Below are 25,134 nucleotides of genomic sequence, written 5' to 3'. Positions count from 1 at the left end.
TCTGACTTTTATAAACTAGATTTTCCAAATTGTCCTTGGTCCTGCATATAATTACATGACTTATCCACTAATAGAGAGGCAAAAATAATAAGAAAGCAGGGATAATCAGAAATAATTTGTTTGATTTTGAAATACTCTTTGAGAGATATACTCTGAAAAAAGCAAATGCTTTCAAAATTATTATTAAAAATTTTTTTCCATGATCATTTATCACTTGTTTGCTCAGGAATGTTTCTTCTATCCATAGATTTGATAAGTAATTTTTTCCATGTTTTTCTTCTTTTTTTATGATGTGATCTTTTATATTTAGATCATTTATTGATTTGAAGCTTATCCTGGAATAAAGTATAAGGTGTGGGTCTAAATCTAAGTTCTGTGTCCTAATTTTCCTAGCAGTTTTTGTCAAATAGTGAGCCCTTGTTCTAGTAGTAGTTGGGATCTGTGCTTATGACATGCTGGAGAATTTGCTTTTGTATGCTGTATATCTAATCTGTTTCACTCTCTATTAACCAGTATCAATTTGTTTTGAGAAGTACTACTTTGAGATCTGGCACTGCTAGGTCCCCTTTGTTCTTACTTCTTTCCATTATTTCCTTTGAGATTCTTGACCTTTTCTGCCTTCAGATGACTTTTGTTGTTTTTTTCCCCTAATTTGGTAAAGTTATTCTTTGTTAGCTTGATTGGTATGGCATTAGAGAAGTAAGTCAATTTAATAACGTTGTTGTTCTATTGACTCATCCTACCCTTCAGCAATTAATATTTTCTCAATTATTTAGGTGAGTCTATTTCTATAATAGTGATTTGTAGTTGTATTTGTATAACTCTTATATATATATATATGTATATAACTACCACTATTATATTATATTGTATATATATATATATATATATATATATATATATATATATATATATATATATATATATCTTGGTCAGTAGACTCCCAATTATTTTCTGCATTCTCAAGTTAATTTTAATGTAATTTCTCTTTCTATCTCTTCCTATTAGGTTTTCTTGCTATCCCATGGAAATACTGATTGCTCATGTGGATTTATTTTAAATCTTACTAATTTACTAATGTTATTCACTCATTTCCTCTTTGTACCTGGCTAGACTAGCTGGGATGGGTGGAGGCAAAGAGGAAGCCTTAGGTCACCAGGGGTTGTCAGCATGTGGAATAATATGCATTCTGGATAATTGAGTTGATTGCATAAAAACACCCAAATGATGATGTCAATGTCTGGCCTACATAGAAAGCTGTGTGGGGTGTGTGTGTTTGTGTAGATGTGTGTGTGTGTGTGTGATCCTTCCATAAGAAAATGGACAAGTATAACCCCTCTATCCTTCCTTAGATTTCTAGGTCAAGTGATCCTGAGAGGGGACAAGGAAGGAAGGACTATGGAAAAGATTCTTTCCTCTTTGTTTCAAATGTCCTCTTCTATCTTTTCTTGCCTTTTATTCAAAACCCAGCAAGTTCAAGTTCTGTCTGTCTTCTTTTTTTTTTATTAATTCTATAGTATTTTATTTGATCATTTCCATGCATTATTCATTAAAGACAAAGATCATTTTCTTTTCCTTCCCCCCTACCCCCCATAGCTGACGCACGATTCCACTGGGTATCACGTGTTCTTGATTCGAACCCATTGCCATGTTGTTAATATTTGCGTTAGTGTTCGTTTAGAGTCTCTCCTCTGTCATGTCCCCTCAGCCGCTGTAGTCAGGCAGTTGCTTTTCCTCGGTGTTTCCACTCCCACAGTTTGTCCTCTGCTTATGAATGGTGTTTTTTCTCCTAGATCCCTGCAGATTGTTCAGGGACATTATAGTGTCTGTGTCTTCTATAAAAATCTTCTGTATGTTAAACCCATTGTTTATTTCCTTGTTCTGTGATTTCCTTGAATCATTGTATTTGACTACCCAATTTAGCAAATATTGAAGAAATGTCTATCTAACTGGAATGAGGTTGAATTTATTGAATATGTACTTCATGGTGAAAGATACCTTGAAAAATGCAAAATTTAAGTTCATGCTCTTTTCTTTCAAGAACTTTGCTCTCAGTTTTCTTTTCATTGAGGCAAAGAAAAGGAAAGTAAGGGGGACATCAATCAATTGGTGAATGGTTGAATAAATTATGGATACAATGAAATCCTATTGTGTTGTAAGAAAAGAGGAAAGAAGATATATTTAGAGGAACCTGGGAAAAGTTATATAGACACAGAGGAAAGTGAGCAGAAACAGGATAAAAAAAATTGTGTTGTTATAACAACAACATTGTGGAAAGGAACAGTTGTAAGAGCTCTAATATTTCTAATCAACATGATGATCAACCACAATTTCAGTGGACTGATAATGAAACATACTAGCCTCCTCCTAACAGTACTGATGGACTAATAATGTAGAATGAGATACATATTCTCAGCCATAGCCAATATCAGAATTTGTTTTGCTTGAATGTGTATTTGTTAAAAGGTTTTTTTTTTCTTTTCTCCTTTTTTCCCCATGGCTAGAAGGTAGGTGGGAAAGAAAATAAATGCTTGTTAATTGAAAAATATTTAATTAAAAACATGTTTTTTTTCCCAAAGATCTCTAGATGGATGAGGGGAAGACCAGGTTGTTCTAGAGGGCAGAAAAACACATTTTTAAGTCCCTGCTGTTCGGTTTGTGAATTTAAAACAACTAAGAAAACTAGTATGGTTGATTGCAAAATTACTTAAACACCTTTCTCCTGCAACCCCTACATTCCACAGCCTTCAGCTCCAGAATTTTATATATTTTTTGTTATTGTTATGTTGGCCAATCTCATCTCTGCCAAATGAGTTGCTGACAAAGAAAACATCAAGGGAAGCAAATGAGAAAGAGACATTTGACAATTTAATTAAGGCAAGATGTATGTGTATGACCTTTTGTTGTTTCAATGCTTTCAAGGCAGATTATTGTTTCCTTCTTAAAAGACTGCTTTTTTCATTTTGGAAACCAGTAGTAGCAGTAGTAGCGGTGAATTACAAGTATTTAAGTAATGCATGAATGCAATATTTATTTTAATATGTCCCTTTGGATAGTTTTCCTGGTCTTTTCCATGTTGTTGTTCCTCTCCCCCTCATACCCCAATCTCATTCCTATTATCACAACTTTGGCATTTATGTCATTAATAAAATATTATTTTGTGAGAGTTTGAATTAAAGAATGTGAACAGCAAAAATTAGGCATGAGATTTCTTATTGTTTTATCACATCCCCTTGTTTACAGAAAATGAAGAAAAGTATGCAAGAGTTTCCCTATGTTGATTTTCATACATCTGACAAATGTTTGGGTTCAAGGATGAATATTCAATTCACTTTAGTAAAATTCAGAAACTATCTATTAAATGCCTAATATGTATAAGACATCCTGCTAGACACTTTGAATAGAAAAATGGAAAGAAGGACATGTCCTCGAGGAATTTACATGTACCCAACAGCCTAATATGCTTCTCTTCCCCCTTCCAGTTCTTTAACTTAAGGATGTCTATGTATATCAGAAAGGGTAGGAAATTTAACATTTCTAGTGTTTTAGATCCTCAACTTATGTAGAATCATGATATTTTGGACTAAAAGATACTTCATAGTCTGTCTAGGTCAGCCTCCTTCCCCTTTAACTGATGGAAGTTCAAAAAAGAGTAGAAGTCATCTTTTTTCTAACTACTTCAACAGTTCAGATTTTACTATAGAACTAATTAGGTCAATAAAGTAAACAAAAATGTCATTGCTTACTAAAATATTTCTTGATGTAGCAAATGAAGCTAAAGCAGATTAGAAGGAATGCCTAAATACTATACCCCTTATTTAGGAAAGATTTGGATTTAGTAAAATGTTTCTTCACATTTATCTTTAAAATTCCAAATTTACATAACAGCAGAACACAAAGTTAATAAATTTATAAATTATTGTTGTTGCTGTTCAGTCATTTTCAGTTCTGTTTGACTCTTTGTGAAAACCCCCATTTGGGATTTTTTTTGGCACAGATCTGGAAGTGATTTGCCATTTCCTTCTATAGCTTATTTAATGGATGAAGAAACTGAGGCAAACAGGATTAAGTAATCTGCTCAAAGTCACACAGGAAATACCTAAGGCCAGATTTGAGCTCATGAAGATAAATAGCATTTCAAAGGGAGAAAATTAGGAAAATAACAGACCTCATTATTTTTATGTACATTATTATGGAATCTTACTCCTGATTTTGCTATATTTGTTAAAAAGAAGTCAAAATTTTAAAAGACAAACCTGTTTAGTTCAAGAGTTAAAATTGGTATGTGGAACACCAGCCTAGCTGGATCCTACCAAATTGAGAAGACTTCAGGGTGGGCCAAGCAAAAGAACCGTAAATATGTTGTGAAAGGACTTGTTTAGCTAATCCTAGAGAGGCACATTACATGGTCCTACAAGGGATAATTACATTTTTGACTACAGGATTTTTTGAAAACGATGTGCTAAATATGAAGGGAGGAAAGAATACGAGCATCAGTGAAATTCTAGGTTCTTGACATACTGAAGTATTCCCATGAGGAACATTTGGCCAGTCATTCCCTATAATTTTCATTTTTACAAAGTATTATGTCTTTGTTGACTTGTGTGCATTTAATTTTCCATAAGTCCCGACTTTACCTAATACGTGCAGAGCAGTTTAATGCTATATTAAAAAAAGAAATTCATCATTTCTTTGTTATATTTCTTGTGTCATGGACGGTAATACTTCAGACAGTGTAGCAAGACTTAGCAGATGTTCATGTATGGTAAACCTTTGGTGTCTCATTAGCCTCTAACGTCAATTTATTTCTGTAAGTGGGATTCTCTATCAAGATGCATTAATAAGCTGTAGACTAGCTTGCCAGAATTACTAGAGCTCCTCTTGCCCAACTCGTATGTTATTAAGGACCCTCCAAGATGGCTAGTTAAAGACCATATGTCCAATTGAGTGCTGCCCTTTGCAGTCTGCTGTGAATATAAAAATCACTGCCAGTGGGGTTTTCTCCTCCCTGACATTACCTGGACATTATCCGATTTGATGAGTATTCCTTGAATAAATGTGATTTTGAGAACGGAGCTGGATTTCAGCTCAGAAGAGCAATTACAGGAGGTCATGGCCGGGTAGACCTCATGGGCTTGGTGAACCTGGGGAGAGAACGATTAAAAGGCTCTTCTGTTAGGTGGTGGCCTGTGCAGAACCAGATGTTCCGTTAGAGTGTTTAAAGGCCCCGTGGACTCACTGGGCTGGCCTTGAGCCTACTGAGGCCATAAGGAGGAAAAATCACTGGTCACCTTAGACAAACGATGTCCGCCGTCTGCCCCCACCTCAGTTTTGTAACCTCTGCACTCCCCGTCCAGTACACCACATGATCTAGGTGGCATAGGAGGTGAAATGAATATATTGTCTTTTCTCTTTGCCAGAGGAGTGTTATTTGATCTAGGTTAGAGACTGTATAAAGTTTCCTGTGAAACTCTTTAGCCACTTACTTACCAGATGTGATCCATTGAGGTGTGTTTAACCTTCCGTCCTCATAACTCTGCCTGAGGCCCCTCCTAGAAATAAAGCACTTCCTTGTGGCTGCCCTGCCACTCCCCAGGGCCCCTCTGCCTTGACTTTCTCATGGGTGACATCCATATGCACAGAGCAGGTTTCTCTTTGTGTCTTCTTGGGCTGTTTAGTACCCAGGGCCAGTCTGTCTCTGCTCAGCCAGAAACAGGCAGAGAGTTATGATCTCTTGCAATGCGGAGGAGCCTGAACGATCTGTTGTCTGATCCAGCCTTCCCTTTTGTCAGTGACCAAAAGAGCCCAGTCTGAAGGAGGATGAATTACTAGTTGTACGAATTTATTTGTATTTAGATTGTGTTAGGACTAGAACTTAAACTCTGGTTTTCTCCAGAGAATTTTGAAGTCTTTTGTAGAAATAGTGTGCAGAAGGGAAGAGAGTTCCAAGCTTGGGATTGGAAAATCTGGGTTCAAATCTTGCCTTAGACCGACAAACCTGAGCTAGTCAAGAACATCTGGTTCTCAGGCAATTCCCCAGGATTCTTCCCCTAAATCTTGGGTAATCACCTGGGAGAGTTCTGACAATGGAAGTTCTCCTCCCCTAATGGTACAGTATTCTTGCTCCTTTGAGTTAATCCTATTAAGAGACACTAAACAAATTGTCTTTTCAACTAATTAACCTAGAAACAGTGTTGTATAGTGATGAGAGATCTGTCCTCTGAGCCTAGAAGACCTGGGTTCAAGTTGGATTCTGCAGCCTCTTAGAACTCTTACACCTCTCAGTGTTCTAGGAAACTCAAGACTTTAAAATGCAAAGGTGACAACTGCATTAGTAGAGGGAGTTTCCTCCTTTAGGAGCAGTTTCTTATATCTTTGAAAATCTTAAGTCTAGTTCCTACTCCTCTTCTCTTAAAAAATTATTTTCACAAATACCCTATTTTGTAAGTTTATAGCTGGGAGGTGGGTGGGAGACACAGTCCTTATGGTGGTGATTTTTATGCTTTATTTGCATCCAGAGGTTAGACACAGGTGACCAGATCAGGACTAGATTTGGGGGAGAAGTCACAGCTTTTGGGGGGGGGTTACACCATGAACTTTTCTTCATCCCATGGGACGTTACATAGTATATTGACGCTTAGTGTCTCGGAGTTTAGGGAACAAACTGTGTCAACATGTAGGCTGTTTTGTGTAAGTGCTCCAGAAGATGAGCTCAAATGTGTCAAACAATATATACGTATATATATATGTATTTCCATCAGTCATTGTTTAAACTGTGAGCTTAATAATGGTACTTACATCTAGTCACTGTATTGGACTCTATAATCAAGCTACTGTGTAGTATTGTTTTAAATCTACCCCGTTGCTCCTAAGAATGTTTTCCTGTTATACATATGCACATGTGTGTGTGTGTGTATATATAGGTGTGGAATGGACTTGTTTGATTTCATTAGGTTAGAGAACTGCTGACATAGCAGCTCCTACCAATGCAGACCAGTACCTGCTCTGCACCTTCTAAGTGACTTGACCAGTCACCCAGCCAGCTTGTAAAAGAGGTAGGATTTGAACCTAGGTCTCTTCTGACTTTCAGACCAGCTCCCTGTCCTCCATGCCCAGGCTGCCTCTTCTGTACTTCCCTAGTTTATCTAGTGCTGTGAGGTGCTTAGAGCTTGGTGAGACGTTGAAGATGCCAAGGTTATCTACTTCATCCTGGGCCATGGCCAACCAACCAGACTTTTGACTTGCCACTGGACTTGGATGACTTTGGAAGAGAGTTTGTGCCACTCTGCCTCACTTAAATCCAATTCCTGTGCAAGTCAAGACATCACTCCATGATATCATTGTCCTTCTTCAAAAATAAAAGACAAACATGAAAAATTTCTCTAGAAAGTAGCCAAGGCCTGGGACAGAGCTTTTGTTTAGGAAGCAAAATGTTTCAGTGGCAACTTGGTTTTTCCCAAGGTTTTCTTCTAACAGAAAGGCCATGTTGAATGAATAAATCCTTAAATAAGCGTCACTCATTTCTGTCCTACCTTGCTTTATATTTGTCCTTTTTCATCCCAATATATATTTTTCCTTTTATTCTTCCTTTTACATATTTTTGTTTGAATTTAGCTTTTGTAGGGAAATACTTTGTTGTATTACTAACAATGATATTAATACGTTCCCAATTCAAGAAAGAAGCTGTATAGGTTATCCTAAGAAAAATTATTTTTTGAGAAGGAACTGACAGAGCCTGAATACAGACTGAAGCATACATGCCATTCTTGACTTGATTTGCTCCATGAATTTCTTCTATAGTATAAGTGATGTGTGCATTCTTTCACGTGTCAAATATGGACATATGTATTGTAGGATAACATATGTACAACCTGTATCATGATACCTGATGTCTTGGGGAGTCAAGAGAGAATATGGACACAAAATGTCAGGAAAAGATTATTCAAAATCGAATTGACACATCATCTGGAAAAAATAACTTTTTAAATTCATAAAAAAAGAAAAGAAAAATTATGCTTCAGATTCCAAATAGGAAGGAAGCCCTTTTGAGAAGTATCCCTTCATCCCCAACCCCAGCTCCAAGATAGGCAAATGTCTTGGTCCGACTAGATTCCCTACCTTTCTGAGCCTCCGTTTTCCCATTGATAAAGGGGGAGATAATTCTACTTGTATGTAACACTTACCTCCCTGGGCCATTGTGAGGCTCAAATGGAGATAATGGATGTCAAGCACTTTGCAAATTTGTAAAATGCCACATAAATGTCAGCTGTGATCTCTCATTATAAAATGCCAGGTCATGAAGTTAGAATGATGGGAGAAACCTGCCGGTTTGGGAGCAGAGGGATAATGTTGTCATCCTTGAGCATCAGAAAAATTACTTTGGTAGCTGTGTGAAGGATGGATGGATCAGAGAGGGGATCGCCTGAAGGCAGAGACTGAAGCTAGTAAGCAATATGTAGAGGACGGGGAAAGAGACAGACTTGAGTGATAATAATGGAATTAGAATCTGTAGGACCTGACAGCTGAGTGGAGAGAGGGATGAGAAGAGAAGGGACAAGTTCTATAGGGAAGGAAGGTCCGGAATGCAGTTTGGATTGATTATCACTGAGTACACAGAAGTAACACTTTTATCCTCTGGCATTAATACATCAGAAGATAAAATTTTATGTATTTCAATTCTGGGCACTGGCAAATTACACGAATCTGCCAGGAAATTCCTACCACAATGGAAATAAGGTCTCTTTTTCACTGGGGAGGGCATCACCTGCTCTTTCTTTCCCTCAAATGGGGGTATCAAATAGGGTGGAGGAGGATGAAGCAGAAACAGGGGTGTAACAACTTTGGCTGAAATACCAAAAATTCTTGTCAGTCTGAAGTTAGTTGTGTGATTTTAAGCAATCTACTAAACCTCTGTCTGTTTCATTTTCCTCAACTGTAAAATGGGGATAGTACTTACCATTCAGGGTTATTGAGAGGGTCAAATGAGGTAAAGCATTTTAGCACACTGCCTGGCACATAGTAAGTGCTTTCTAAATGCTTATCCCCCTAGAATATCCCTTTTCTCTCCCCACCCAACTATGTAATTTGAGGCAAGCAGGCTCCTATTTACTTTTCAGAAAAGAATATGGAACATTAATGATAATTAGTAAAGCAGATCTTCCAACTCCTTCACCCCCATTTTCATCAAAAAGTATTTATTAAATGCCCACCTTTACATTACCCTATATGGAGTGCCTTTTACATAAAGGTAAGCCACCTCAGTGTCTACCCAACTAGGAGCTTTAATAGTAGATAATAAGCATTGAAGGCAGCTAGGTGGCTCAGTGGATGAAGTCAGGCCTAGTGCTGGAAGGTCCTGGGTTCAAATATGACCTCAGACACTTCCTAAATGTGTGAACCTGAAAATCTTGAAGAGTCATAGGATTTAGTCTTTAAATACTCTTTCTAGATTCACATAGACAAGTAATAAAATAAAGAGTAAAGTCTAGAGTTTTTGTTGTGATACAGTTCTGGACCTCAGGAAGGTCTGAGTTTTAATCCTGTCTCAGCCACTTACAAGCTGTGGTATCCTTGACATCTTGACATGTCACTTTCAACCTCAGTCTTTTCATCTGTAAAATAGGGGTAATAATAGCATCTATCTCCCAGGGCTATTGTAGGGCTCAGATGAAATAGTATGTAGTATATATAAAATGCTTTGCAAACCTAAATCTGTGATAAAAAATATTTGCTATTTTTATTATGGTATTCACAAGTCAATAATACTAACACTTTGAAAACTTAAGGTACATTGCTAAAATTCTGAAGAATTTGTTTTTAGTTACATATGCAATTCATAACAAGTAGCAGCTACTTTCTCTTCTGTGAATTAGACTTGAATAAGTTTGTAAACATAAATCTTTATGGAGTAGGCAGATAAAGTTTATTGCATGTTATCTGCATTTTAAATTGAACCTTTTTGATCACAATGATCAGATCTCTTAAAATCCTTCTTTTGGGGGGCAGCTGGGTGGCTCAGTGGATTGAGAGCCAGGCCTAGAGATGGGAGGTCCTAGGTTCAAATCTGGCCTCAGACACTTCCCAGCTGTGTGACCCTGGGCAAGTCACTTGACCCCCATTGCCTAGCCCTTACCACTCTTCTGCCTTAGAACCAATACATAGTATTGATTCTAAGACAGAAGGTAAGGGTTTTGAAAACAAACCAACAAATAAATAAATGAAATCATTCTTATTTCCCCTTTACTGTCTTTAACATATTACTGGTGTAGTTTTAATTGTCACTTTCCTTCCTTTCCATGGTGACTATACTGAAAATGAAAAATTCATACTATGTTTGTGCCTTTTTATTACATTTTGAAGGCTTTTGTGTTTTGGTCAGTAGATAGCATTAGTTTTCCTAGATGTACCCTGGAAAATACAGTTTTTGTTTGCAGTGATTATTCGTGTAAGAAAGATCTTTTTTTCAATCCTTTGCTTCAACTAAGTCAACATGTCGTATTGACAACCCTCCCCACAAATTTAATAGTTTTGTTGTGTTAAATGCTGTCATCAGCACAGACTTAACCTTGTCTCAATAGCGGTTCACATTTATTTATCTACATCACAGATACAAACATTAATAATTAAAATTGTCAAAATGAAATCTTTATAAATGACTGAATCAGATGCTAAATGTTAAGTGAAAAACAACACATCCTTTCTTTGCTATTTTTAATAGCAATTAACCTTTATTGTAAGTAAATTGCTCTTGTATTATTTAGAGTTGCTGTAAAGATACAATATCTCTAGGATTTTATGAATATCATGAACCTCATCCATTCTTTTCATTAATGTCAGTAAGTTATTTAATATTCCACCACTGAAATAGACATTCAGTTTGTATTAAGACAAAACATATATTATATATCATTCTGATTTGTTAAAAATTATGGCCTCTGATGTAAAAATTATGAATTAAATTGGTCTAATTTTTGATATGTAAGAGTCTGCATCACAAAATTACACTTATAATTAAGCATCAAGGGCCTAGTATTATTTAACAACTTCATTAGCAATCTTAGGAGGAATAAACATGATCTTAATTAAACTTGGAAACAATAATAGGATGTGTTGAAAGTTCCAGGAGGAATAATAAAATTAGGTAGTACTACCTAAAGAATGAAAATATATACATGTACATCTATGAACATATTTAGATGTAAAATGTATGTGTGTCTGTGCATGTTTGTGTGAATACCAATTTGCCAATACATAAAACATTTCATTAATACAACTGAAATTTCTTTTAGCAGTGCCAATCTCTTGCATAGTTGTTGATTATTTTTCTCCCTTCGTATATTGTCTGTATCTCTAAATTTGCATGCATATTTTTATATATGCGTACCCACATGTGTATACCTACAATGTACTTACACGAGTATATATGTACTAGATACAGGAGGAAAAACAAGAAACAAATACTCCAGAAGATGCTAGATCAGCACAGCTCAGCACAGTTCAATTATATTAATGAAATTTGTGTTTTATGTATTTAAAGACACAATTCAGAATCACAGACAGTCCAAGTCTTCACATAAAGATGTACAGTTACAGAGAACTCACAATCTCCAAGGTTATTCTTGGATAGATCTTATTGCTAAGAAGTCTTTTCTTATGTCAAAGCTAAATCTGCCTCCTTATAACTTCTCTGTATAGTATAGACAAACGAAGAAAGGAAAGAAAGGACAGAGGGAGGGAACAGACATTTATTAAGCAGTTACTGTATGCCAGATGCTGTGCCAAGTACTTTGCAAATATCTCACTCGATTCTCACAACTCTGGGAGGTATGTGATAGATATTATTAGCCCCAGTTTAGAGTAGAAGAAACTGAGACAAATTAAGTGACTTGTCCAGGGTCACACAGCTGTTAAGTGTCTGAGACTGTAGTTGACCCAACTCTTCCTGACTTTCGGCTTAGCACTCTTACGCACTGTGCTACTTCGTTGTCTATAGAATGAATCCTTTTCCATGATACAGCCTTTCAAATATCTGCAGATGACCATCATGCCCTGCCTTCCTTCTCCAGGCTAATCATCCCCGTTGAATTCCTTCAGCTGATTGCCAAACGGCACGCATTCAGTCTTTCACCGTCTAGTTTGTCCTCGGCTTCAAATGGGTAGCCTGGTGGCAGTGTTCGGAAGCCTCATTGATTAGCCCCCGAGTGTCTAAAACTTGAACAGGTGATCCCAATAGAGATCTCTACAAGTGCAAGCATTGGTGTTTCCACAGATTGGTCACAATCGAAGCAAAGACTGCTTGGGGCAGTTCGTACCAATCATCTCCGTCCAAGAACTGCCCTTGGCCAGAGTGGCAGCGCTGCTCCTTGTTCTCTTTTCTTTGTGCTTTGGAAATACCTTTTTAACTCTGGGAACAAGTTTTTTCTCCTTGTATCTATGCCTTAACAAGAGACCTGGGATCCTAGTGCCAGTCTGTCTGTGACACAGAGAGGTGCAGAAAATAAATTCTGTCTTGGCTGTAAACCTTTTGAGTCATCCCAACTGTAGGAAGTTGGTGGGTCTACCTAGAGGCCAATTTGAGTGCACATTTCTGTTTTAGCTCTAATTACTCATGAAACCAGAAGAAAAAATTGCTAAGACCTTATATCTGTGTATTGAGCAAAGTGGATAACATCTTTTTTAAAAAGAGCTTTTTTCTAGTAGAGTATTGTATTTATTAATTTTAAAACTCTTACTTTCTGTCTTAGAATCAATACCAAGTATTGGTTGCAAGCAGAAGTGTGGTACAGGCTAGGCAATGGGGGTTAAGTGACTTGCCCAGGGTCACACAGCTAGGAAGTATCTGAGGCCAGACTTGAACCTAGGACCTCCTATCTCCAGGTCTGGCTCTCTATCCACTGAGCCATTTAGCTGCTTCCATCTTTCTAGTATCTCAATAAAAATTTGAACTTTTATTGGTAATATATAATAATTGACTCTAAGGGAGAAGTACTATGAATTTCAGTGCAGTATACACCATTTTTTAAGACAATGACAGGATACATTTATCTTAAGAGATGTCATCTATTCTATTGACAAAAAGGAACAGATGTGAATTTTGTTTAATTAATTAGATTTTTAATTATTGTATCACCATAAGATTGATAAGTCATTGCTCTTCATTGCATATGATTTCGTATTAGAAATTACATGTAAACAAAGATGTTCCCCATAGTCTCATGATTGATTTGAAAACTACCCTTATTATCTGGTTAGAATGTGTCACATACTTTAAGAACAAAAAGATCACTTTTTAGTATTGCTTCACTGATGATAAGGAATATTAATGGTGTTACAGTTTATTAATCAGTTTTATTTTCTAATAGACAAGATGCAATCACCCTGCAGATGTGTGTGGCACTGGGTTGATTGGCAGTTTCTTCACTAATGGCATAGGAAACAGGCTGCTTCCACTTAAAATGAGCTTTCTTTAAATGTGCTTGTATATGATTGAGAATAGATTTTGGTTTTAAAGCTTGACCTTTTCCCCCCTTTGATTCTTTTATTTCTTTTCTTTTAGTTGCCGAACAAGTAACCGGAAAAGCTTAATAGGCAATGGCCAGTCTCCAGCATTGCCTCGTCCACACTCCCCGCTCTCAGCTCATGCAGGTAATTATACTATGCATTATTTTATAGTAGTTGTTTTTTTGTTGTTATTTCCTTTTATTTAAAAAAAAAAACCCCAATTGTTATTAGGACTCAGGTCCATCTTTGCAGTGGCTTTTCATTGTGCTTTTAATTTTCCATTCCTAGGGAAGTCATTTTCTGTCCAAACCTTAGTCTTTAATTAGTGTATCACCATAAGACTGATAGTCATTATGTATAAACTTTCTGAATCATCTCTCAATCTCAAAATGCTTGGAGAGTCTTGCCTCCTAAAAAACAATTTTCTTTTCCAGTGTATTTAGTCCCATCTCAAGTTGAACAACACTAGAACTAACTGTTTCTACATTTTAACAAATATAAAGTGAATGTAATTAGAGATGAAGCCTTATCAAAGGTTCCATATTTTTTTTTAAATTCTTACTTTCCATCTTAGAATCAATACTAAGTATTAGTTGCAGGGCAGAAGAATGGTATGGGGCAGACAATTGAGGTTAAATGACTTGCCCAGGGTCACACAGCTAGGAAGTGTCTGAAGCCATATTTGAATCCAGGACCTCCTCTCTCTAGACTGGCTTGCAATCCAGGAAGCCCAGAGGCTCTGTGTATTTTTCAGTTTGTTTTAATGTAGCCCAAGCAACTTGAGGTATGGCATTCATATATGTCTTCATGTTGGGTACAAAATTCCTCAGAGAAATCTTTCCTGCCCAGATCTCCAGACTTGAGAAGCACCTTTGCAGAAGGCTGGAACTTCATTTGATCATAGGGATTATTATAGTTTTTTTATTCTAGTAGGATTCTTGAAGGAGCTCTGAGGTTCTTTTCATTGGGCTAACCCAGATCTTGATCACTTCAAGGCCATATTTCTATAGGTTATGTTATAGTAGGGTTCTTTTTACCCATCTTTAGTCCCTATTGCCTGAAATCTCTTTTGGAGAAAAAAAAGAGAGGGTTCAGCCAAGACATTTGGGTGGCAGTGTTGGGATGAGGATGGAGGTAGATTCGTAATACAAAAAGATTCATGGCCAACCGTAATGTACTTGGTCTTGACATTGACAGTGACGGGCAGGGACGGTGTACAAAGTGGAAACTTACCGAATTTGGGGTGTCCTTGTCCTTGAGGTCGAAGCAGACTGTTTGTGGTGCAGATTTGCAGCTTCGTGTATAAATCCCCTTTATTCTGCTTTGTTCCGGGAAATGGGCATCTTGTTTATTGTTTGTTACATTTAGAATAAAAAACAACAAATGGAAGTTGGCATATTAACTGAGTCCAGAGAGGTTGACAGGAGCTTCGATCTGAAGTTTAGGAAATCAGAGAATTTCGGGGCTGGCTCACACGGCAGTGTTCCTGACAAGCGGTCCTCAGCCTCTGCTCCATGTGCCCCTAGGGGGGTGTCCATCACCTTTCCAGGCACCTGAATCAGTACACTGAACTTAAACAATTCGCTATTCTCGCCTTTCTAATGGCACGCATGAATTTCTAGCATTTCTAGAATTTCCCTTACTTAGTAACCTGTGGTCCCTTCATCATCCCTTATTATCAGCCATAGCAACAGGAACTCTGTCTCAAGAAGGACAATGAACTCCTGGAGTCAGGAAGACCCGATCCTTCCCAGAAGTGTGAGCCTGAGCAAAGAGTTTAACTTTTACCTGCCTCAGTTTCCTCCACTGTAAAACAGATACTAGCTCATACCTCACAGAATTGTTCAAAAGATCAAAAGAGATAAGATTGGTAAAGTGCTTAGCACAGCACCTAACACACGATAGGCTCTAGATTAAGGCTTGTTGTCTTCCCCCACCTGAAGGCCTTGTGAAAATGATCTTGACACTAGCAATCTTTTTTCCCTGCGACTAGGACAGGTAGTTGGGAAGTACTCACTGGCAGGAGAATCCTTTGTGAGTCCAGCTTTCATTGTTCAGGAATGTTCTAGAGTGACAATAGCATAAAAGAGCTGATACAAGGACGGCCTTCAAGTGACCAGGACCCGGGTTCAGATCCTGCCTCTACCTCATACCAGAGTTATGACCACAAGAAAGTTCATTCCTCTGTCCCCAAGACAACACTTTACCGTTGCTAGTTTTAGACCTGCATTGCTGAGTTAACAGACATAAGTGCATTGAAAACCTTTTATTTATTTGTTTTCAGACATGTCTGACTATTTGTGACCCCATTTGGGGTTTTCTTGGCAAAGATCTTGGAGTGGTTTCCTTCCCCAGCTCATTTGACAGATGAGGAAACTGAGACACACAAGGTTAAGTGACTTGCCCAAGGCTAGACACATCTGAGGCCACATTTGAACTTGGGGCTTTCTTACTTCAGGGGCCATTGCTTTATCCACTGGGCTGCTTGGCCGACTAATTCAAGTTTATTTTAACTTTACCATCAGCCTTACAGACAGGCAATATGTTTTTTTTTATATTGGCATTTCCTTCTCCAACTCATTTTACACATGAGGAAACTGAGGCAGACAGGGTTAAGTGGCTCGTCCTGGATCACCCAGCGTCTAAGGCCAGATTTGAGCTGGGCCTTGAGGTCAGGCCCAGCACTCTCTCCCCTGGGTTGCCTCGCTGCCCCTTTGCAAACCTCCAAGTGCTCTAAAGTGTTGGCTCTGATTATTCAGTTTCAATCCAACAGTTTGCTACCCTGATGAATCCACGGGCCTTTCCCTCCTTCTCTTCCCGAAAAATGGTGATTGAAGAAGGAAGAAGAAGACAGGGCCTGATGGATTCCCCGAGAGTGTCCAGTCAGTCCCGGAAGCCAAACCCTTCATTTTTTTCAAATCATGATCACTCCGAAGGGCCTCTTTTAAGGTCAAAGAAACTTTTTTTCCCTTGTAGCAAGTCTGAGGTAGTGTGTGTACACATCACCACTCCCATGGCACACATGGGGAAATTGAGGCCTAGAGATGTTTGTGACCTGCCTAAAGGCACGCCACTAGCTAAAGGCAAAACCAGAGACTACATCTCCACTACACCCTGTTATGTCTACCACAGTGCCTTTGAGTTGTATTTTAAAGTTCTGTTAGCGGCAATGAGAATAAAATTAGATTTGCACAGGCTTAAGTTTTTAGTTCATGTCTGATTTTATTGACAAAGGGAACAATTCCCGGTGAGGAAACCTTCCACCAATTCAGATTAACAGCTATTCTGGAATTTTTCATCTTAACAGAGTTGACTGAGGCACTGGGAATTTAAATGCATGGATGGGATTGCACAGTCATTATTTGTCCAAGGCAGGATTTGAACTCATGTCAGCTCGTTATTGACTGTGCCTTGTTTCTAACCAGACCATTAAGAAATAAAAAAATCTGAGCAGGGAAAAAAAATTGTTTTAGTAGTAGGTTTTTTGAAAATCGTATGGGTCCAGGGCCAAAAAAAACCCAAGAGATGCCACAAACACCACATATATCTGGGGTGACAGTTTCAGAGCGACGTGCTGTTATCTGTCCCTGTCTGTGCAGCTGAACATGAGCTCATTTTTCCTACTTTATAATCTTAGTCTGCGTGATCATTCAGTATAATGTCACTGCTCTGACGTAATCCCTCCCAGGCTTAGGTCCCCATGGATCAGTTGTTTGTTTGTTTTGTTTTTATCACTGCATTTTCATTTTCTTTTTACTTGAATTATATCTACAAGAGGAAGAAATAAAGCAATGACATCACCAGTACCTTAATTTCAGTGTTTATTTACGGGATGCAGAGGCTCAAAAGGACATCATCCTTTCCTCTCCTATGTTGAACTTCATTATTCATATGTATCAGAGGAAGGGAAAAGCTTGCCCGTCTGATCCTAAGAGTTACTTTGTTTCTGCAATAGGGTTTATAGTTTTTGTTGTAATTTTGTACGATGGGAACAAAGAGATGATTACAACCTCAGAGACAGGTGGGAAATCTGGCAGTCTGTGTGGGGGGGAGATATTTCAGGGTTCCAGAAATAAATCTGAAGGGAGGGAAGCTTTCCTTATGAATCTTTTGACAAGTCAAGCAAACTCAGTCATTCAGGAAGCCGATTAAGGTTTATCCAAACTGCTCCTTTCCTCCCATTTCTTGTTGACTAGTCTGTTGTTACTGCCAAGTTCTTAAATCCTTCCTTGAAAAGGTATTCGGGCAAAGGGAAATGGGTCAAATTTATATACACATCTCTATATCTATATCTTTCGTATATAACTTAGGCTTCTTTTTTGCTCACAGCCGAGGTTTCAAATGTGTTGCTTGAATGGATTGTTGGAACATAATTTTTGTTTTATCTGTCAATCTTTCTTGCCCATATCCCTAGACTATTTCTGAAGTCAGAAAGGTTGAACAAATTCAGAATGGAGAGAGAATAAGTTTCTCCTTATTTTGAGGAGAAGTAGCAGAATGTCATTATTACTTCACTTTAGGTCAAACTCCAACACACTCTTCTAGTACTGTGAGTACTTCGGGATAGAGTGTGTGTGTATAACATTCTTAGGGGTGTACATATGTGCTTATGGATATGTTTGAAATGCATGTCTCACTCTACAGTAATAACGATTTTTCAAACAAGGAGGCCAGGGAAGCCCCCAGGTGCAGAAAGTTAGCTATAAATTAGAAATTAAGTGGAAGGAAAAAAATATTAATCTCTTCCCAAATGGAGCAAAAATTCCTCCAGGAATTGACTGCTTTATGTATTATTTTTGTATTATCTTCAGAGGAACTCTAGAGCCAAACCAAATTTCTGCTTGAGAAAAGAAACAGTTAAGAAGACTAATTTCCTTTGGGATCTCCTTCACAACTAGTTTGTTTGACACAATCAATTAATATGCATTTATTTTAATAATATTTTATTTTCTCCCAATTTACATACAAAAGCAATTTTAACATACATTTCCCATGTCTTTGAGGTCCAAATTCTCCCTCTCCTTCCTTTCTGTCTACCATCTCTGAGATGGTAAGCAATTTGATCTAAGTTATACATTTGTGATCATGAAAACCAGAATTTCATTTTGGTCATTAACATGCATTTATCAAGCACCTACAGTGTGCCATAAGAAATGCAATCTTTATATGAGAAAGTCACATGTTGCTTTTGTCCTTCAAAAGTATTTATCCAGCTTAACCTTGGATCTGACTGACTTTGCTGTTAACATGTTTCAAATTCGGTATCAGAGAATGAAGATTTGCTCTTGTTAATTGTATTTACATAAAGGAGACCACATGTAGGTCACATCCCTAAAGAGTAGAAACAAAAATAATTTAAGGAATGACATCATTGGAATTCCGTTTTTATATCCTTGTGAGCGACTTGTGAAAGGCAAAGATCATTTCAATGTGAGTTCTAGAGTTTCGGTTTTCTAGTCACCTCTTATATGGCTTATTATTTTCTCACCTACATGGTGAACTCCTAAGTATCTTTAATGGAAGGTGGTGATGCTGCTGCTGCTGATGACGATGATAGCTAGCATTGAGATAGTGTTTTAAGCTTGCCAAATGCTTCACAAATTTTTTTCATTTGATCTTCATGACAACTTTGGGAGAGAGGTTTTATCCTCATTTTACAGCCAAAAACACCGAGCAGTGAAATTATTTGCCCAGCTACAATGTGGTCATTTTCCACACAGCTAGTTAGTGGCTCAGACCAAATTTAGACTTGGTTCTTCCTGACTCAAAACTAGAGTGTAGCCACTGTTCCAGCTAAAGGAGAAAGGTAAATGAATATAAGACGTTCTAAGCCTAAATGTGGGGCAACTAAGTAGCACAGTAAATAGAGTGCTCGACCGGGAGTCAGGAAGACTCAACTTCCTGAGTTCTCATCAGACCCAACACTTACCTGTTGGCCCCAATCTCCTTAGCTGTCAAATGAGCTAGCGAAGGAAACGGCAAATCATTCCAATGCCTTTGTTGGAAAACCCCAAATGGGGCATGAAGAGTCAGACAAAATTCGACTGGACAACAACAACAAAACCTAAATATTCAAAATGATGCCTGAGACTTAAATGGTGAACATGGCTTGTGTTCTTCAAAACTTAGATGTTTAGAAGTGTTAAATTTTGGATCAATAAGACTCTGGCTTAACCCAAGTTATATTGCAGTCTGTTTCAGAACTATAGCATATTAACACCTTACATACCAAGAGATAACGTGCCTAAGGTCCAAGCTATCTAAAATACAGTGAAGAACCAAGGAAAAATATTTTTTTTTAAAAGACAAATATGACCTACCATTGCTAGGTCTGTTTCCCAAGGAGATCAGGGAAAAGCAAAAGAACCTGTATGTTCTAAAATATTTATAGCAGCTCTCTTTGTGGTGGTGAAGAAATGGAAATTGAGGGGATGCCCACTGGTTGGGGAGTAGCTAAACAAGTTGTGGTCTGTGATTGTGATAAAATACTACTGAGCCATAAGAAACGATGAGCAGGTTAATTTGACTACCCAATATAATGTGAAATGAGAAGAGCCGAGAGAACATCATACACAGCTAGAGATTTAATGCTTGAAGAATAAATTGTGAATGTTACCTCCTGAGAGTGAACTTAAAGGTGGAAGGAAACATGAAAGAGATAATGAACAAATCTGGTTCAGATTTGGCCTCAGACACGTCCTAGCTGTGTGACCCTGGGCAGTCATTACTGCAGTACCCCCATTGCCCCATTGCCTAGTCCTCATCACTCTTCTGCCTTAGAACCAAAACACAGTAGTGACTCCAAGATGGAAGTTAAGGGTTTTATTAAGTAAATTAAATATTAAAAATAAGTTAAAAAGCACAATAGATGTCACAAAGTCCAAGTACTAATGTTTATGGACTTTATTTAGAACTGTCCCTAATAACCTCACTCAGTCTTTCCTCTTGCCTGTACCAAGTCTTAGGTGAGTTTGGCCATATTAGGGATGCCTAGGTCTTAAAAATTAGCTGGGTCATTAAAGGCAGGGTAGGTAATTTGATAAGAGGTCTTTGGTAGGGATAGCTAGCATGCTGTATGGCAAGGCTAAGACTCAAAAAAAATATTTATACAGACTAGAGAGATAGGCCAGATCAAAAAAGATAAAATTTAAAAGACTTACATTTGTTCTAGACAATAGGTCAAATGAAAAAGATCTACAGAAGAACTGAGGAGGCCAGATAGACCCATAGAAGCCAGAAACATGGGAACACTGGCAGTCTCCATAACAAGGGTCAAAACTGGGAGAGAAAAAAATCCCTAAAAGAAAAGTAGATATAAAAATTCAAAAAGCATAACAGTCTAAGGCCATTTATTTTCAGGGTAAGTAATCAGTTTTCTGAAAAATCCACTTAGGTCCAACACTTTTTTCTCTAGTAGTTCTATAAATGAATGAAAGAAGGCTTAGGACAAATTCATGGACATAGATCTATGATGTGTTATTAAGGGAAACTAGGATGTTAGTAGGATAGCCCCAGCCTTTTGATCTATGCCTTCCCTTGGGGCCCCTGTCAGAAGCAAAATATTGGGCTTAGTGGATGTGATTCTTACTGAGTAGAGCAATTTCTGTTCCTCAACAACAGAAACAAAACCTTCTATACTTTTAAATGGGGAAGAGATTTGTAGCAGATGCTGTCACTTGCTGGTGTTACTTAGAGGTTTAGGAGCATCAGCTTTCCCAGACTGGCTCTCTCTCCTTCCTTGTAGTCCCTATACAAATGACTTGTTCTTGAATTCCCAGGGCTGGGATGCTGTCTGTCTTCATCTCCACTATCTAGTTTCCCAGACTTACTTCTAATTATAGCTAAATATACCTCTTCAGGAAGACTTTTTTTTTTCCTTTTAAACCCTTACCTTCCATCTTAGAATCAATACTACATGTTGGTTCTGAGGCAGAAGAGTGGTAAGGGCTACGCCAATGGGGGTTAAATGACTTGCTCAGGGTCACACAGCTAGGAAATATCTGAGGCCAGATTTGAACCTAGGACCTCCCATCTCTAAGCCTGGCTCTCAATCCACTGAGCCACCCAGCTGCCCCCAGGAAGCCTTTTTTTTTTAACTACCTTTCCTTGCCTTTAACTCTAGTGCCTTCCATTTGTTTTATTTCCAATTTATCCTGACTATCTTGTTTGTACATGGTTGTTGACATACTTGCTTCCTCATTATACTGTGAGGTCCTTGAGAACAGGGTCTGTTTTTTTATCTTTCTTTGCATCCCTAGCACTTAGCACAGTGCCTGGAACATAGTAGGCAGCTTAAGAAACATTTATTAAGATAAATGCTAATTTACTGTATGAATGACTGAAAGAAATAAGGAAGTACATAATAACATTTATTCAGAATTGAAAATGTAGCTTATGGTGTCACTTTTTTCAATTTGGGTGATTCACCATACCCTAGATCAGTGATGGAGAGCCTTTTAGAAATGGAGTGCTAGGTTCCCCCCCCCCCAAGTGCCATGCCCCCTCTCCCCCTGGCAGTACCCTGCCCCTCCCTCTTACCTCTCATAGGGAAGAGAGAAACACTGCCATTGGGCTGCTGATCAGAGGGGCATTTAGAAAGCACTTACTATGTGCCAGGCAGGTGAAGTGATGAATGCCCTCAGGTGTGGGGGAGAGGGAGAGGAGAGCAGCTCCACCCAAGACTCTCTAGTAATGAACTCTGAGTGTGGGGCAGCTTTGCATGCCATCTTTGGCACCTGTGGCCATAGGTTCACCATCACTGCCCTAGATATATCAAAGCTAGAGAGGTGAAATGTAAAAAGTAGTGTTGTAGGATGAATTTTTATCAATTTAATTCAACAAATATTAAATTTATACTAGGCACAAAGCCTCAAGCAAGACATTTAGAAAACAAAGACAAAAGTAAACAGGAGTTCTTGCCCCCAAGGGTTTTGCATTTTGCTAGGGGAGACAGTACAGAAACAGATAAATGAATGAATGATCATTTGAAGAGAGAACACTAATAACTAGGGGATCAGGAGAGGTTTCTTTAGTCATCCTAGTTTCCCTTAAGGAAGACACACTTTGAGGAAAACTGTGAATTCCCATAGGCAGAGATTAAAGAGGCAGTATATATATATATATTATTTTTTTGGGGGGGGTACAGTATATTTTTATCATGAGAACAGGCTGGGAAAAGGTGGAAGATGGAATGCTAAGTGGTACCAACAACATTTGAAGTTTAACTCTAGGAGGGTCAAGATCCCATCTTTCTCTTTATCTTGAGATTAAGGATTTCCAATTCAAGAATCATTAAGCTACTCCTGTTCCTCCACATGTAATATTTTGCACTCAGGGTATTTCCTTTCACTACTTTTGACATATCCTCAATGGGGTTGTTGTCTTGATAGTAAACAAGCTTATGCGTACTGTTATCCTGAATATTTCTAGTTTGTCAGTCTGCCTCACAAACCCTATGGAGTGTCAGTGGTTAGTTTAGTCTTTAAGAATTTTAGGAAGGAAAAGCCTACTCTCTTCCTGGATAACCAGGCAACAAAACAGCTACTTTTACCAACCTTGGAGGAAAGTATTTTTCTCTCCAAATATTTCCTGCATGATTGAATTTTAACATGTTACCTTCCTTAAGTTGATAAAAACTGTGTTGCCTGTGAATGCCAGTTTCATGATGAGGACAGTTTTACACAATGAAAACGTTTGTGTCTTAGTAACCAGCGCATTAAACTATCCCCCCTATTTTTCACCTTAATGACATAAAGCAAGGCTGGAAGGCATTGCCCATATAACAACAGTGTCTTTTTCCTCAAAATCATAGAGTGCTGCACGAAGTAAAAATCTCTATTTTTGGTAGAGTGCTCACTGCTTATGAGTCCAATCTTATGAGCCTTTCATTAAAACTAGCAATAGTAATAATTCCATGTATCTTAATAAAGAAGATCTAAGTTCAAATCATGGCTTTACCACTTAATTCTATACTGTGTGTGGCACATATTAGGCTTTTGATAAATGTTTATTGATTGGTTGATTGTCCTTGGGCAAATCACATGAGCCTCAGTCTCATCAAATGTAAAATGGGAAGATTAGAATAGATGGCACCAAAAGTTTCTCCCATCTCTTAGTCTTTGACATACTCAGTCTCTAACATGACTGTAAGGTGGATCCAAGATAAATACTTCTCTTTTGTATCTGGAAAACATAAGAACCAAGAAGCAAGTGTCATATAGTAGAAGGAGCACTGGATTTTGAGTCAGGGGAGACTTGAGTTCACTTTCCATCTCCATTATTAACAAACAGTGAGACGATGGGTAGATCATTTATTTAATCTCTCTAAAAATTAGTTTGGGGATCAGTAAAAGGAAGATATTTTCTATAATCCCTGCCTCACTGCATTCTTTTAAGGATTAGATGAGCTAAGGTGTATATAAGCTTTAAAGTGTTTCCTAAGGGTCAGCTAATGGGATGCTTCTCTCGGCCAACTGAGGAGAGAGACTGACTAGGAATTCTTCCCCATATCTCATTGATTAGCTTGTCTCTGGAGGCCCCATCAGAGAGGTAATGATTTTGAATATTATGGCTGTATAGAAGACTGCACCTTACTCAACTGTATTAAATGTGTTGACGGTTATGTTGTCATAATGAATTGGGGAGGAGAAGGGGAGAATTGTTTGAATGAAAGCTTTTGAGAACAAACTAAAAGCAACCTCCATATAAGGCCTATGTGAGGAGACTTATCACGACACTAGAAAGGTTCATTTTTCCCTGGAACAGGGATTAACCCCCCAGAATCTGTGGTAGCCTGGATGACCATAACCAAGACCCTTCTAAGCCCCTTCATTCTGATGCCATGCTTCATAATAGTCAGTTGTTGCTTTAAAATCATGACATAGCTCACCCTTCCTGCCTAAGAAAAGAACGATAAAACAATAGATTCCTGTTTAAATAGCCAGCATCCTTGCTGCAGTTATATCTCCAGTTGGGAGTAGACACTAATATCTATTAGAGTTGTTTACATGGCATCAGTTGTTTTTTTTGTTTTGTTTTTTTACTCTTTATTATGCCCTTATTGTGTTTGTTACTGTGTTAGGTATTTGAGATATAAAGACAAAATTAAAAAAAAATCTTTGAGCTCAAGGAACTTGACAACCAAGAGAAATTTTCATGTATACAACTAAGATAGGAAGTATATACTAAGTAATGAGTACAGCTGGGGGGTTTGGGGTTGGGGGTAAGAGTGGGGAGGAATCAGAGACTTCTGGCAAGAAGATAGCACATGAGGAGGCTTTACAGGGAATATAAAAGGCAGAAGGGGAGATGGAGTACATTCTACACGTTGGGTAACATCTGTGCAAAGGCACAGGTGGGAAATGAAATGTCATGGACAACATACACCAACTCACCTGGTTTGACTGGAACAGATATGTGTGAAGGACAGGGCAATATGACTTGCCACTAGAAAGGCTAAGAGGCATCTGAATCTAGAGGACTTTAAATGCCAGATTGGAGATTTTGTATTTTATCCTAGCGGCAATAGGGAGCTAGTGAAGATTTTGAGTAGGGTAGGAAGTAATGTGATCAGACCTTTGTTTTAGGAATATCGTTTTGACAGCTGAGTGGAGGATGAATTAGAGAAGAGAGAGC

General features: G+C 38.1%; 1 protein-coding gene across 18 annotated transcripts in view; it reads left to right on the top strand.

The window, feature by feature from the left end:
• Positions 1-25,134, top strand: part of MAST4 (microtubule associated serine/threonine kinase family member 4) — an 818,549-nt gene that overhangs the window by 677,533 nt on the left and 115,882 nt on the right. For all 18 annotated transcript variants that reach the window (XM_056824832.1, XM_001381429.5, XM_056824829.1 and 15 more), the window contains one exon: positions 13,556-13,644. In XM_056824832.1, coding sequence (XP_056680810.1) covers positions 13,556-13,644 — 89 coding nt within the window. The remainder of the gene's footprint in view (positions 1-13,555; positions 13,645-25,134) is intronic.

The sequence above is a fragment of the Monodelphis domestica genome, chromosome 3, assembly GCF_027887165.1.
Source record: "Monodelphis domestica isolate mMonDom1 chromosome 3, mMonDom1.pri, whole genome shotgun sequence".
Classification (NCBI taxonomy): Eukaryota; Metazoa; Chordata; class Mammalia; order Didelphimorphia; family Didelphidae; genus Monodelphis; species Monodelphis domestica.
This window is presented reverse-complemented; position numbering and strand designations above follow the sequence as displayed.